Consider the following 16,167-nt stretch of genomic DNA (forward strand, 5'->3'; position numbering starts at 1 on the left):
CTGTTATAGGGGAAAATACCCTCCAAGGATTCAAGACAAAGTTAGACAGGTTCCTGCTGAACAAGAACGTGCGCTGGTAGGGCTAGTCTCAGTTAGGGTGCTGGTCTTTGACCAGAGGGCCGCCACGTGAGCGGACTGCTGGGCATGATGGACCACTGGCCTGACCCAGCAGTGACAATTCTTGTTTTTATGTTCTTATGCCTTTCAAACTCCTAGTCCAAACACTAGTCCTAAGCATCCTAGATTATTGCAACATCATCTACCTAGCAGGAGTACACAAACATTTCTGGAAAGTAAGTATCATTCAAAACATCACAATGAGGCTCATATTCAACCTGAAAAAATTCAATAACATCACATCTTTCTACCAAAAACTTCATTGGCTGCAAATTGAGAGCTGAGTACTTTTCAAAGCTCTGTACGGTCTACTGCTCAACTACCTCACCAATCAGATCACATTCGCCAGACCCGGATGATCTAGTCGACCTCAATCATTCTTCACCTTCCCCTTAATTAAAGAATGCACGAATAAGAGATTCATCAACAGACTCCTACCCTACCAAGTAGCCTCTAAAGACCCAGAATGGAGTCAACTGGTCAGAACATCAACCTCTTACATGTACTTCAGAAAGCTCCTCTTTCCCAAACAGGATGACCCACCTTAAATTTTCCATGAAAAGACTGCTGACCCATTCTCTAGTCCACATTGTTGCTCTAAGACTGTGAACATGCCTACCTATTTATCTCCCTGCTTATAAAACCCTGTTTTACCTCCCTCTATGCAATCTATACTATTTTCAGTCCTCTCTCTATTGCTGTAGCCCACTGATTCTCCTTTTGCGGTGTATAAATAAAGATTTATGTTATGTTATGGTATGATAACATAGACTTATTCATCAGGAATACACAGGCATGCACAGTTCAGAGAGACTCTCTCCATTGGTTATGAACACATATAACATGTGTTTGAGTAAAATACATGTGGTTGCTTCCAATGACTAGCGTTAAGATGTATATGCCAAGTTTAATACATGGTTGATAACAGCCATTGATGTCTCATTACAACTTTATTTCTTTCATTTTAGAGGCATGCAGAAGATCTTGTTCACAGTCATAAGGCAGAAAATGGTAATTTAAATTTCTGACTGTTCATAAATATAAGCTTTTTAGCATTACTACTCTTCCATTGAAACAATAATAATATATTATCCACCCGTGAGTTATCTAATTACTTTTATTAATTTTAAAATAGAAGAGAGGAAGAATGGTGGAAGTCTACCTGTATGTTTCTTATGCTTCCTAGTTAGATAACCGTTCTGAGAAAACCCTGAAGCAGCGGTTTAAAACTGTGGAACCGCGAAATGCAGGCCGCGTTGGTATTTACTGAAGCGGCTTTAGTACTGGGGCTGTTATATATGTGATTTGAAGTGGCCAGAGAGGGGTGCCACGAAACACTTCAGATAAGTACAGAGAATAAGTACTGAAAACATAAAATATAGAAGTATAAGAGTGCACTTAATATCTGGCAAGTGCTTCTCGTACATAATAATATTATAAAGCCTACTGATGTGAGAAAGTATCGTGGGATGAATAGTTCTATGAAACCCTTGTAAGGACGAAGAAAGAAGCAGACAAATTGGGTGCCTGCAAATAAAAGTTTTAAAGTGGACAAGCAAGGAATTAATTAAAAAAACTTTTTAGAAGAAGTTATAATAGAAAAATGAAAAAGATTTATATAAAAATAAAAAACAATTTGAAAAAACAAAAATATTAATGTGGGTGGATGGTGGTTGAAAGCCAATGATTGATATTAAGAGCGAGTAGAACGTTGGTAACTAACACCCACTAATGGAGACACTCTAAGTCTGAGGCTACTTCTCCACCTAATATAAATTAATAAAAGTAATTAGATAACTCACGGGTAGGTAATATATTATTATTGTTTCAATGGAAGAGTAGTAATACTAAAAAATTTATAGTGATAGATACATTGTGGAATAAACAGTGTTGTATTTGTTCATAAATATAGTCATGTCTAGATTCTCTGCAACTGTTTAATCAAATGTTTGGGAAGGGCTAATAATAATACTGCTCTGGTTATATAGCGACAATCAGTGTTTTGCTGACCTCTACCAGTGTTATCCCTGGAAATTCAATGTTGGGTCATGTCCAGTCTCCGGCATTGAATTTCCAAGTATATTGAACCAGCAAAAACATAACTGGTTAAGAGCAATATTCAGCACTTAACTGTCTAAGGCAAACTGCGTAAAGATAGGATTGACTTTTATGCAGTCCTGTTTATGCAGTTTCCTTGACAATTAAGTGTTAAATATTGGCACTTACCTAGCCAAGTGCTGATTTCACCCCCCCAGAAGGTCCCCTGAAATAGGCAGTTTTGCATTGGGTGCTAACCGGACATTTTAATCGGCAGGGTCCAGTTAATTGCCTCTGAATAAGACCAGTTAGTCCTGAACAAGTGATTTAACTGGTCAAGATCCATTTCTAACTAGTACAATCGCTTTGAATATTGACCCCATAATGTTTGACATCCCAAGATTCAGAGCATTTATTTATACAGCACAGCACACATCTAGCAGGTGTACAAACTTGGCTTGGGTGCTTTCTGTTGATCCAGTGTATAAAGGCCGGCTGAGTAGTCAGAAAAGCAAAGATGCAAATGGAAGAAAAAATAACTGACACGGTAAAACTGAAAGACAAGACATTATACAGATATATCAGTAATAGGAAAAAGTGCAAAAGTGACATTATGAGACTTACAGGTGAAGCGGAGAAATCTATAGAAGCTGATAAAGAAAAGACTGAATTGCTCAACAGATATTTCTGTTCTGTGTTCACGCCTGAAGTGCTGGGAGCGGGACCACCGAAGACAAACATGAATAGGGATGGAGGTAGTCCCTGATCGATTTTCAGAGGGTTGTGTTCATGAGGAGGTAGCTAAATTAAAGGTAGGCAAAGCAATGGGCCGGATGGTATACATCCGAGGGTGCTGAAGAAACTTAGGGAAGTTCTGCTGGCTCTAGTGACTGACCTTTTCAATGCCTCTGTAGAGCCGGGAGTGGTACCAGAGAACTGGAGGAGAAGGACAGATGTGGTCCCTCTCCACAAAGGTGGAAGAAAGGAAAAAGTAGGGAATTACAGGCCAATAAGTCTGATTTCTGTGATAAGCAAATTAATGGAAACGCTTTCAAAACAGAGAATGGTGAAGTTTCTGGAATCCGGTAGATTACAGGAGCAGAGTCAACATGGATTCACTAGGTCTTGTCAGACAAAACTGATCAATTTCTTTGACTGGATGACCAGAGAATTGGATAGAGGGAGTGTGCTAGCTGTGGTGTATTTAGATTTTAGCAAAGCCTTTGACAGAATTCCACACAGGCGTCTAATAAATAAACTGAGTGGCTTCACGATGGGCCCCAAAGTGACGGGCTGAGTCAGGAACTGGTTGAGTGGAAGATGACAGAGGGTAGTGATTAATGGAGATCACTCTGAGGAAAGGGTTGTTACCAGTGGTGTGCCTCAAAGTTCTGTTCTTGGGCCTGTTCTTTTTAACATTTTTATAAGCAATATTGCTTCAGGGCTGTCAGGTAAGATTTGCCTCTTTGCGGATGATCCCAAAACCTGCAATAGAGTAGACACCCCAGATGGTGTGAATAACATGAAGAAAGACCTAGCAAAGCTTGAAGAATGGTCTGAAATTTGACAGCTAAAATTTAATGCTAAGAAATGTAAGGTCATGCATTTGGTCTGCAAAAACCTGAGGGAACGGTACAGTTTAGGGGTGAAGAACCTATGTGCACAACATGTGAAAAAGTTTAGTTTTATACTATTATTGCTTGTACTTTTTATGTCTTTCAGTTATATGTTTGCTCGCTATTTTATTTTATTTGCACAATTTTTAATTTATTTATTTGTTTTATAATCTGGTTATAGACTCCTGAAGAAGGTATTATGCACTATACTGAAACACTTGCAGCGTAGAGTCATTCTCTGCAGAATTGTTCTTCTTTCCATCAATAAATATTTCATTTGGAAACATCCCGATTGTTTCTGCTTTGATCTAATGCATTGCAAACCATGAAATTTTAAGAACATAAGCAATGCCTCTGCTGTGTCAGACCTGAGGTCCATCATGCCCAGCAGTCTGCTCACGCGGCGGCCCAACAGGTCCAGGACCTGTGCAGTAATCCTCTATCTATACCCCTCTATCCCATTTTCCAGCAGGAAATTGTCCAATCCTTTCTTGAACCCCAGTACCGTACTCTGCCCTATTACGCCCTCTGGAAGCGCATTCCAGGTGTCCACCACACGTTGGGTAAAGAAGAACTTCCTAGCATTCGTTTTGAATCTGTCCCCTTTCAACTTTTCTGAATGCCCTCTTGTTCTTTTATTATTCGAAAGTTTGAAGAATCTGTCCCTCTCTACTCTCTCTATGCCCTTCATGATCTTATAAGTCTCTATCATATCCCATCTAAGTCTCCTCTTCTCCAGGGAAAAGAGACCCAGTTTCTCCACTCTCTCAGCGTATGGAAGGTTTTCCATCCCCTTTATCAGACGCGTCGCTCTTCTCTGAACCCTCTTGAGTAACGCCATGTCCTTCTTAAGGTACGGCGACCAATATTGGATGCAGTACTCCAGATGCGGACGCACCATCGCCCGATTCGTTATCACCTATCCATATCTCTATCTCTCACCCACCCAGCCCTTTCTGTTTCTCACCTTGCCCATCTCTCCCTCCTCTTGTGAGAATGTCATTAGAATGCTTTTATGTTTCACTTATATGCTGTAAACTGGTATTTGTCAACGTTTGCTTATTTTTGATCTGAAGAAGACGGGTTACCTTGAAAAGCTAATCAAATAATGCACTAATCTCCCTCTTTTATGGAGCCACGTTATGTTTTTTTATTGTCGGCTGCGGCGGTAAAAGCTCCGATGCTCATAGAATTCCTATGAGCGTTGAAGCTAATACCGTGTTTCCCCCAAAATAAGACAGTGTCATTAATTTTGGGCCCTAAAAATGCACTAGGTCTTATTTTTGGGGTAGGTCTTATTTTTTTCATGTTCAATGATCATCTCTCCCTTTCTCGCCTCCACCCCAATTCTTCCTCTTTCCTTTCTCTCCCCCACATGTGCAGCATCTTTCCTCCCCTCTCACTCATCCCCTTGTGTCTTCCCTCTGCAGCATCTTTCTATCTCTCCCTCCCATCCCCCTGTGCAGCAGAACCCTTGCACAGCATCTTTCTATCCCTCCCTCCCATATGCAGCAGAACACTTGCCCAGCTTCTATCCCTCCCTTCCATGCAGCTACAGCAGAACCCTTGAGCAGCCCCTCCCCTGCCGCGCAGCCGAACCCCCGCTGACCATCCCATCCTTCCATCTCTCCCTCCCATCCGAACCCTGCCGAAAGCGAGACCTACATACCTCCCTCCACAGAGCAGCATTGGCAGCACTCTAAACAAGCTGCTTTGTGGCCTTCTCCTGCCAGGGCCTTCCATGCACCGCATTGCTGATGACATCATCAGTGATGTGGCAGAGGAAATGCCCCGGCGAGAGGCTGCGAAGCAGACTGTTTAGAGTGCTGCCAACGCTGCTCTGTGGAGGGAAGTAGTAGGTCTCGGGGGTCGGCGGGGTTCAGACGAGAGGGAGAGATGGAAAGATGGGAGAGTCAGCGGGGGTTTTGCTGCGCAGCAGAGGCAGGGTGAGGGGGGCGGGGGGAAGCGCTACTGCCGGCGAATCCAGGAACTAGGGCTTATTTTTGGGGTAGGGCTTATATTAAGACCTATCCCGAAAATCATGCTAGGGCTCATTTTCAGGGTAGGTCTTATTTTGCAGAACAATAAATGGACTTTGCAGAACATTAGATGGACTTTGGAGCTTCAGTAGGGCCGTGAAAACCATCCTCTTAACAAACCCAGCACCTTAAGGACATGCACCTTAAGGACATACCTTAAGAAATGCCATTCAGAGTCAACGCATCTACGCCACTCACTCTCACCAGATTCTGCTTAGTGTAAATGTTTTGTCATGTCTATATTGTAAATTATGTTATATCTGTCCTGTCTCAATTATATTGTTGATGTACTTTGTAACCTGTTCTGGGCTCCTTTGGGAGGACGGGCTAAATATTTGAGGAAATAAATAAATAAATTTTCAGGAAAACATGGTACCACCACGTACGATGATAAAAAAAAGGCCTAATGTGGCTTAATAAAAGAGGGCCTTAGTTAGTCCAATAAAAAAGGTATCACCTTAATTCTTTTTATTTATATATATTACATTATACAAAATGCCTGCATTTAGCAGGGATGCTAAAACAGAAATGAGTGGGCAGTGTGGGGTGCTGTATCGAGAGTATAGAGTTGTGTGGCACATACATAGAGAGAGAGAGGACAATATAACTACCAGAAAAAATACAGAAAAAAAAGGTTCCATAATATGCCAAAAAACAGAAAAAAAATGCAGACCTAGTTGCCATCTTGGTTGTTCCTGGTTGAAACTCTGGACAGTGTTTTTGTGCTATTCCACAGCCACTAAAAACACTGTCCAGAATTTCTACCAAGAACATCTACAGGAAGAATTAGCTTGGAGTGTTGAGAGTAGATGCATCAACTATCAACTGCCACACTGTTCCTAGAAAAAAAATGCTTTATAATTAATTCTCCTTCGGAGAAAAAACTGTGATCATGAAATGTTAAAGAACCAAGGTGTTTACTTGCATGCTTTATCCATCAGGAAATGTAGACTCTGTTGAAGAGGTTATACAAAGGAACTTTGGTGCTACATTGGTTAGAAATAGTTCTTGGGATTGCAGCTGTGTTACAGCATATGTCAAATGCAAGTGCCACCATAGTGCACAGGATAATAATCTGTAGCATGCCTTATGTTTTCCATAGATTTCACCAGCTGCCCTGAAAAACGTGTGAGATCCTCTTCTTTCACTTACATACCCTCTTATTCTCAATCCAGCACAGGTACAGTATTTTGTTATTATTGACATTTCCAATCATTGTTCCCATTTAGAATAAATCCAAAAAAAGAGCAAGTACATGAGATTTTTAATTTCAGAAAACTCTTCCTCTGCAACTGAATACATCAGGAATTGGGTTCATTCAATGTCCAAAGAAATGGCTGCATGTATGAGACCACCCATTTTCCTTTACCAATTGTAGTTCCTCCTGGTACCCTGTTGTTTTAGTTCATAGCTTATTTATTGTCATCGTTTGTGTTATTGTTTACTAAACCAAATTGTCTGTCTTCCCCATTTTTTATTGAACATTGCTTTGAACTTTTTGAAATTGCGATACAATCAAATTTTTAAATTGAAACTTGCATTAACAGTTTGGCCCCTTGGAAGATAATCAGTCATTACAACACCTTTCTGATCTCCAAACACTGTGGTTATGACCTTTCCTGCTGACATTTGGGTCTTGAATTTCCTTGGCCTTGGAGAACCTGAGTGCCACCATTGAATGGACTCAGGATCATAGTGGTGTAATCATGTTTCATCAACAATAACTAATTCCAAAAAGTTGGCACTAGCTCACTGAAAATGTTGCAAAATCAACTTGGAAATGTCCACTTGACGTTGTTTCTTGTTAACATTCAAACATTTGGGCACCCATTGGCTGATAGCTTCTGCATACCCAGCTGCTCATGGATTCTACACCCAACATGTTCCCTGGATATCTGTAGAGTCTCAGCAATTGTTTTAAGCAATATTTGCCAATCTGCCAAAATCAGGACATGGTCAACAGTTTCAGGAGTTGACACCGTTTGAGGCCTTGCTGCATCTTCGGTCTCAAAATCTCCACGCTGAAAGTTTGCATACCACTTCTTCACTGTGGAGCATGATGGGAATTTGTCACTCAGTGTTTGTATCATACATTCATCATTTTCCTTTGGAGTTTTCTTGTGCAAGAATAGGGATTTCATGATAGCTCAGAGTTCCACACTTGAAAATTCCATAATTTTCATTGACATGGTTCAATCAATGATCTGCACCAAGTCTCCGGGACTGAACCCGGGACCTAGCCCTTGGTCTCCAGAAAGGTGGCCACCAACCGGAAGTCTGCGTAGTAATGTGTCCAAGTCGATGGAGCTACCAACAGGCAGAGAAACTCCCAGATTCTGTCCCTTAACAATTCAGGCATCGGTGAACCTTCCCGTCGTGCTCCCGGTGCAAGATGCCGAAACTGTAGAAAATGAAAGTGAGACAAAGTGTCAGCTATTAAGTTCTTTGCCCCAGAGACATGCCGCGCGTGAACATATAGGTTCAACCGCAAGCAACGCAACACCAATTCCAGAATCAACGCATTTATTTATTTAGATTTTTATCCCATCCTCCCAGTAGCTCAGAACGGTTTACAAGTAAACATTCACAATGGAGTGAATTAGACATACAAGATTATACAGTAGATTTAAATACTTGGACATACGAGACTGTGCAGCAGTTTAGATATAGGGACTATACAGCAAATTAAGAACAGTAGTTTAAGTATAAGTAGTTTAGTTTAGATACAAGTTATTTGAGTATAGGCTGAGAGTGGACTATACAGAAATTTAGGCAGAAGATTAGAATGGAGAAAGAAGGGTAGAGGTGGGGTTTAAGGGGGCTGGGTGTAGACTGAGGGTGACCTTTAGTTGAAGAGGAGGGTCTTTACCATTTTCCAGAATGTCATTAGTGAGTTCTGTAGTCTGAGTTGAGGGGGAAGTTGGTTCCAGAGTTGGGGAATGAAGTGGCTGTAGGAGCGTTTGCGGGCGGTTTCTGAGAGGAGGGACCTTCCGGGGGGAATGCATAGGCGTATCTCCGTTTCTGAGCGGAGGGTGCGGTTGGGGATGTAGATGGGTAGCTTGGATTTTATGTAGGAGGGGGTGGTGGCATAAATTCTTTTGTGTGCTATTGCCAGGGCCTTGAATGCACAGCGTTGGCTAATTGGGAGCCAGTGTTCAGCGCGGAGTGCTGGGGAGATGGGATCATGGTAGTTGAGGCTGTGTATGAGGCGGATAGCTGCATTTTGGACCCGTTGGAGGCGCATTGACCGCTAAACAGCGCGCGCTCTGCCTGTTCACCACATCCACCTCTCCCTGGTTGTCACACCAAAAAATGATCCGCCTATCCCGCAACTGCGCAGGCCAAAACTCGCACGCAACTACCAGTGGGAACAATTCCAGGAGCGTAATGTTACGGGTGATACCCCGTACACACCAGATCTCCACCCAGCGAGCCACGCACCACTCCCCCTGATAGTAAAGTCCAAAGCCAATCCTCTCCTGCAGCGTCGGAAAACAACTCTAAGTCGAAGTTAGCCACTTCGGGGGGCCTGTATCCAAAGTGCGCCATTAAACCCGCGCAAAAAGCTTTCCCACATACCCAGATCTGCACGCATACCTGCAGTCTGACAAAATGCGGCTTATTGCGAATGCCCAAAGTAGCTCCCGCAAGATGCCGCATAAACGCTCTATCCATGGGAAGCACTCAACAGGCAAAATTCAGCGACCCCAAAAGAGACTGAACGGTCTTCAGTGTCACCTTCTGCGACTGGAGAACTTGTTGAATCAAACCAGACATCTGTCCCACTTTCCCATCGGGAAGCCGGGTAACCATCTCCACTGTATCTATTTTTATGCCCAGGAAAGGAAGTACCTGCACCGGCCTCTCCAATTTGTCCACAGCGAGGGGGACGCCAAACTCCTACGCCATGTGCTCAATAGCTTTCTTCAGCCAAACTCACTCGTCAGATCCTGGAGTGCTGATGAAAAGGCAATCATCTAAATAGTGCACCACCAGTCCAAGTGGGACCGTGAAACCGTAACCCAATGGAGGAAAGAACTGAACAGTTCAAAGTAGGCGCACGATATGGAGCACCCCATAGGCAAACACCGATCGTAATAGAAACTCCCCTCAAAGCGGAAGCCCAACAAAGGGTACAAATCAGGATGTACCGGCAGGAGGCAAAAAGCTGCCTCGAGTCGACCTTCACCAGCAACGCCTCCGTGCCCGCGTTTAACACCAGGTGCAATGCACTATCAAATGAGGCGTACCGCACTGAGCAAAGATCTGCTGGGATGCCTTCGTTAACCGATGCCTCTACCAGTCGAGACAGGTTGTGGATCAGCCGAAACTTCCCTGGCTCATTTTTGGGAATCATTGCCAAGGGCGATATGATCATAGTCACAAAGGTGTGATCCCGGAATATCTCCGCGATACGCCCTAATGCGATTTCCCCTTCCAATTTGGCCTGCATGACCACCCTCGAGTGTCGCACCAATGACGCATTTTGCACCCTACATTCCCGCACTTCTCCCTGAAAAGGATTAGGAATCCCTTCCCCAAACTACCGCTCGAGCATTGCAGCTGCTGCCTGGCACCCATTGCACTGTAGTCATGGGTGAAGAGCTGCCACACACACCGGCGTGAGCAGCTGATCCTCCATCCTATGCCTTACTCGGTCCGGGCTGAGATCCCCCCTTCTTTGGGTGTTTAAGGACCGAATATGGTTGTCCACAGAGGGAACAGGCATGCTGGAACCTACAATCAGTGAAGGCACAGCTCGCCTGGTTGAACCGTCAACACACCCCAGTCCCCCCACCGGCAAAACCCCTGACTGTGGTACGAAAAGACCGCCCACTACTCCCTCCCGCAGGAGGCCGCCCGGTACCCAGAGGACTGGGGCCAGGCCGATAAGCCATGTAGGTCAGCCACATGTTGACATCCTGCGTGCCCCAGTACATGAACCCATTCTCCATTTTGTTGCGGAAGGCCTCGTCATAGTTGAGTCACGACCACCCGCCGAAACGTTGGTAAGCATCCAGCACTGAATTGGTGTAGGAAAGTAAGAGACTGTAGTCTTGCGGCTGCGCCCAACCCCACATGCTAGCCAAACGCAAAAAGGATCTACTCCAATTTACCACTTTCTGCCACACCGGCACTGCTTTAGACACCTCACCCTCCTTCCGGTCCTTCTTTTTACCCTTCCTCTGCGACCAGCCTTCCATCAAGCGGAATATATCCATGCAAGCCCGTTTCTGAATCTGGTGATGCAACCTCTTGGGGACCCGCTCCCATAGCTCCATCAAGGCCACCAGTGCCAGAGCACCTCTCGCCTGAGACCCCTCCGGCCCCGTGTCCCCACCCCTGCCAAGGGTACATGTGAAGAAGCAGAAGAACTAGTAGTAGATGAAGACAAAGAAGATGACGATGATGAAGCGCGCCCGCATCTACCCTTACCCTTCCATTTTGACTTAGCCCTCTTACCCCCAGCAGCAGCCACAGGCGCCATATTAACTCTTTTAGATGCTTCTGGAACACCAGCCTGCTGATCCATGGCGCCGTCTGCAGCAGCCGCACACTACGCTGTAGGCTCCTGAGCATCACCATCACTCCAGGAGATCCTCCCTGCGTCACTCGTCCCCGATCATGCCTCCGCGCTGCCACCTCCACACCAGCTTCCGGGACCTGAAGAGAAAAACCAGACAAAGGAGCAGCAACTGAAATTCCCCCTCCCCCCTCAGCCCCAAACTCCACTGGCCCCATCATCCATCTCCAGGCCCAGCTCAGGCTGCCAGCTCCCTCCCTGCACTAAGCCCCAGGGAAGCAACGGGCCAGAGGATGAGCCACCAAGCATCCAAGGGGATATCCCCCACATAGACTCCCAGGGATTCATGCCCCAGGAGGGGCCAGCACTCATTGGACCCATGGATCGCCCCACTCCAACGTCCCCTGTAGCACCCCTGCTGTCTTCCTCAACACCACAAACCTCCCACCTCTCAGCAGCATGAGTTACCATCTCAGACCTTGAAGCCTGCTCCTTCCTATGTAGCCTGCCAGCCAATACAGGCAGACTTGATGCCCTTCCAGCAGACCTCCCTGAACTGCGGTCTGCAGGCACACGTGGATGCCAAATGCCTGATCTTTCCCTGCCCCGCAGCACCGGAATCAGTGCCGCAGGCCCCACACTAACTCCCTGACCTCTGCCTCCTACCTCTCCAAGGCCCGCCCCCGTCACCACTAAGGCCGGTAGAGCAGCCATTTTAGAACAATGTGCTGGCCGCCCAATCTCCTCACTCTGCCTGGCTAACCACCTGCTCATCCTTGCTGAGGGAGTCTCCGGCGAGTAAGATCTCCACATGTTAAGCCCTACCAGCTGCCCCCTTGGACGCTGCTCATCCGGAAAAAAGATGCCTCGGAGGACCCAGGAAGATGCCGTGTCCTCCGAGGTCCTGGCTTTATAAGCTCCGCCCGACCGTTGCCCTGCGCTTTGCCTATCAGGAGGCCGCCCAGCGGCAGGAAAACCTGCCCACCGCTAAGCTGCCTCCTCTGTTCCCTTTGCCCACCCCCCGCGCAGAGCGCTTGTTCCCATGGGAGGCAGCACGTTCCCTCTATCCCCGCATTACCACTGCCCATTGAGAGAAGGGCTCTCCTATGCACCCTAAGCTATAAGGGTTCATGTAAGTGCTATAGTACATAATTGCAGGGGGGTGTATATTGTAGCGTGGCCGTCCTTTGGACTACAGCAGGGACCAGCACACAGCAACAATATAGACCCTGGCATGCTTCAGCAAATGGGAGGAAGACCCTGCACTTTTGGGCTTAACATAAAATTTAATAGTCAGAATGGCAAAACAGGTAAGCTTTCCAAAACAGAATTTCTCATTCGGGCTTGGCTGAGAATCAAACCAAACTGTATTCTTGTGTTCAATAAACAAAAGCAACGTTTCTTCTGCCAGTCTGGTCTGGCCCAACTCAAGAGTCCTCAATCAATATCCCAGGTAAGTTCAAAGCATTTCCAAACAAGGGAGGGGGAGGGGGGGCGAAAACATGAAACAGCAAAATACTATCTTTCAGTTCTCTTTCCACAAGGTGATTCAGTCCAAGCATTAAGAATTCTCCAACCTCTCAATGCTAAAAGGAGAGAGATTGGTGGATCTGCCAAAATAGGCACTTTGTAGCAACAAAATGCAGACCCCTCAAATCCCGCCTCAATGATGTTGGGCAAATCCATCCCCCAATCTCTATGTATCCCTCATAAAGAAAATAAACTTTTCAGGCAAACACAATTCTTAAGCCTGCTTAGCTGGAAACCACATCCAGAAAAAAAGATTAATCTCACTGGAAAGTTCAAAAGCATAAACTTTCCCCTTTTGTAAGTCCCAACAAGTTCTCTGCCACCACAGCAGAACTTACAGTCTCAGACTTCCTCAGAGGCAAACATTTACCCCCAGCAGACTGTGCAGCAAAATTCCTGCTTAAAAAAAAACACCTTAGCAAAGGCAACAAAGTAGTTTCAACAAACTTCAATTTCTTCAGACAGTGTTTGTTTGTTCAGGTAAATTACCTAATTCCATGGCCTCTGATAAATTGTCTCCTGCAAGCTCATTGCCTTCCTCAGGCACTTACATTTCAATCTCCTCCTGAATGTGAGCTTCTCTGGGCTGGCTGGCTGGCTGCCTGACTGAGGTTTCCAGCCATCTAAATCCTGCAGAGCCACGCCCAACCCTGTGCGGGGGATGGTCACTGCTTAGCTCTAACTGCTTTTCTACCTGTTTAGCCAGCAATCTCAAAATGGTGGAACTTAAAGGGGCTTTGTGTGTAACGAAGGTAGTTTTCTGTGCATTGAGTTTTGATGGCTCAGCATGGTTGCTGGATTCTTGATTATGCCAGTCAGAGTTACATTGATCAGCCCTAACCGATTGGTTAAGAGAAAATAATCCCGACTTTGTCCTATTGACTGAGACCTGGTTATTATCAGGTGATGATATTATTATCCAAGAATGTCTTCTCCCTGGCTTCAGAATCTTATCTCTAGCAATAGTAAGAGGAAGGGGTGGGGGATTGGCTGTAATTTTTAGAGACAATTTAAATTGTACTATTTTAAGTTCTAAATCTTCTTCTAATCTGGAAATTTTATTCCTAAAATTAATCTCTGAACCATTAGCAGATTTCCTAACAATTACTCTAGTTTATATTCCCCCTAAAAAATGGACTTCAGCAAAAGAAGAATTTTATGAATTCCTGTTAATTCTCTAACTTGTCCATATAACCTTTTAAGTAGAGATATAAATTTACATTTAAAACAACTGGACCAACCAGAGACTATAGAATTCTGGACCTTTAGGTTTTTCTAAATCATCCCCGGTAGTAATACATCAGAAAGGACACCAATCAGATCTGGTAACTTTATCCTCAAAAAATTTGTCAAATCCCATTATTCGCTGGAAACAAGTAAATTGGTCAGACTCATTATGGTCAGACCATAAAATATGTAATTTTGAACTTGACTGGCAATGGAAGACAACTCTAGTTACTAAGAAAGATACGAATAGAATTAAACAATTTCACATTAGCAGAGGCAAGATCAACCCTTTAGAATTCTGGTCACACTATGATATTATTCATAAACAAGATGAAGAAAATAAGCAATTCATGAGTTCTTGGATCAGAAACAGTACCAATATTCTAAATAAAATGGCACCTTTGAAAAAAAGAAGGAAGAGACTTAGAAATTTAACAGGCTGGTTTGACCTAGAGCTTCTAGAGATAAGAGGGAATTAAGAAAGTTAAAAAGGAAATGGTTGAATTTAGGATCATCAGAGCTTAGAGAGGTCTGGCGCCAAAAACTGAAAAGCTATAAAAACTTATCCAAGGAAAAGAAGAAAAACTTTTATGCCCATAAAATTGATAATGTATCCACAAATAGCAGTAGGCTTTTAAAGTTAGTTAATGACTTGTATCATATTCAGTCATATACAAATTCAGTAGAAGAATCCACTGTGACAGCAGATAATTTGGCTGACTTTTTTAATTCAAAAGTTAAAAAATTGAAGCATTTTTTAATGGGCTCTTCTGATTGTCACTGGGGTTATGCCATCTTGCGGGACCCAGATCCCTCTAAAGTAGATTTGAGTTGGTCCAACTTTCCGGAGACAGATTGGAAAACAATTAATAAGCTTTACGACAAGTATGTCAAATCATACTGTAGACTGGAGGATAATTGCCCTCCAAATGTGATGAAAGTGATCCCAATCAACTTTAGAGCTGAATTACTAGCCTGGGTTAATCTCCAACTAACAATAGGAAAGTTCCCAGAAGACCTAGGTCAAATTAAAATAATACCAATTAAAAAGAACAAAGAATCATCCAATAATATATAAAATTTCAGACTTATTGCAAGCATTCCGCTTGTTGCTAAGTTAATGGAGGGGATGGTAAATGCTAAACTAACTACCTACCTAGATAGGTTTAATATATTGCATAATAACCAATCAGGTTTTAGATCTGATTTCAGTACTGAAACTGTTATGGCTTCATTACTAAACACCTTTATTCTCTTTTTAGTCAAGGTACCAGTGCCATGATTTTGCAGTTGGACTTAAGTTGTGCCTTTGACTTGGTAGACCATACTGTTCTATTGGACTGTTTGGAATCCATTGGTATTACAGGAAAGGTTCTTAATTGGTTTCAGGGATTCCTAAGTAAATGATCCTACCAGGTATTTAAGGACGACAATCTCTCTTACAGCTGGAATAACATTTGTGGGGTACCTCAGGGTTCCCCTCTATCCCCGACTCTGTCCAATATCTATCTCATTTCATTAGGAAACCTGCTGCAAAACCTAAAGTTCAACTTTTACATTTATGCAGACAACATCACTGTTCTGATCCCTTAAACTTGTCTGCCGTCTGACTTTATTAATCTTTTAGCCAACATCTTAAATCAAATTGAGCTTTGGATGATTGCTTTTAAATTGAAACTAAATACAGAGAAAACTAAATTCTTTTTGCCAACTCCCAATGAACAGATAAAAGAAAATTTGATTCATGTGAGAGGATGAGAATACAAAATTGAACATACAATAAAAATACTAAGAGTAACTCTTGACAAGCATCTAACCCTGGAAAAGCATACAGATCTACTGTTTAAGAAATGTATATCAGTCTTATGGAAGCTTCGCACCATTAAAAAATTATTTGACAAATTGTCCTTTCGTTTACTGGTGCAAACATCCATCTTGAGTATTTTGAATTACTGTAACATTGTATATCTAGGGGCTTACAAAAAATACTCAAAAAATTGAGACTGATCCAGAATACTGCGGTTTGTCTCATCTTTGGTTTAAAAAAATGGGAACACATTACCCCTTATTTTCAAAA

The 16,167-nt window shown here is 43.6% G+C and overlaps 1 protein-coding gene and 1 long non-coding RNA gene across 2 annotated transcripts in view; one reads left to right on the forward strand and one right to left on the reverse strand.

Annotated features, from left to right (window-relative positions):
- RANBP3L (RAN binding protein 3 like) overlaps nt 1-16,167 on the forward strand; it is a 108,664-nt gene that overhangs the window by 31,608 nt on the left and 60,889 nt on the right. Inside the window, exons 3-4 of the mRNA XM_033932788.1 lie at nt 1,086-1,128; nt 6,912-6,989. Of these exons, the coding sequence (XP_033788679.1) occupies nt 1,086-1,128; nt 6,912-6,989 (121 nt within the window). The remainder of the gene's footprint in view (nt 1-1,085; nt 1,129-6,911; nt 6,990-16,167) is intronic.
- Nucleotides 7,819-16,167, reverse strand: part of LOC117354816 — a 99,601-nt gene continuing 91,252 nt past the window's right edge. Inside the window, exon 3 of the long non-coding RNA XR_004538257.1 lies at nt 7,819-8,210. This is a non-coding gene — a long non-coding RNA (uncharacterized LOC117354816). The remainder of the gene's footprint in view (nt 8,211-16,167) is intronic.

Source organism: Geotrypetes seraphini, chromosome 1 (genome assembly GCF_902459505.1).
Source record: "Geotrypetes seraphini chromosome 1, aGeoSer1.1, whole genome shotgun sequence".
In the NCBI taxonomy this organism is placed as follows: Eukaryota; Metazoa; Chordata; class Amphibia; order Gymnophiona; family Dermophiidae; genus Geotrypetes; species Geotrypetes seraphini.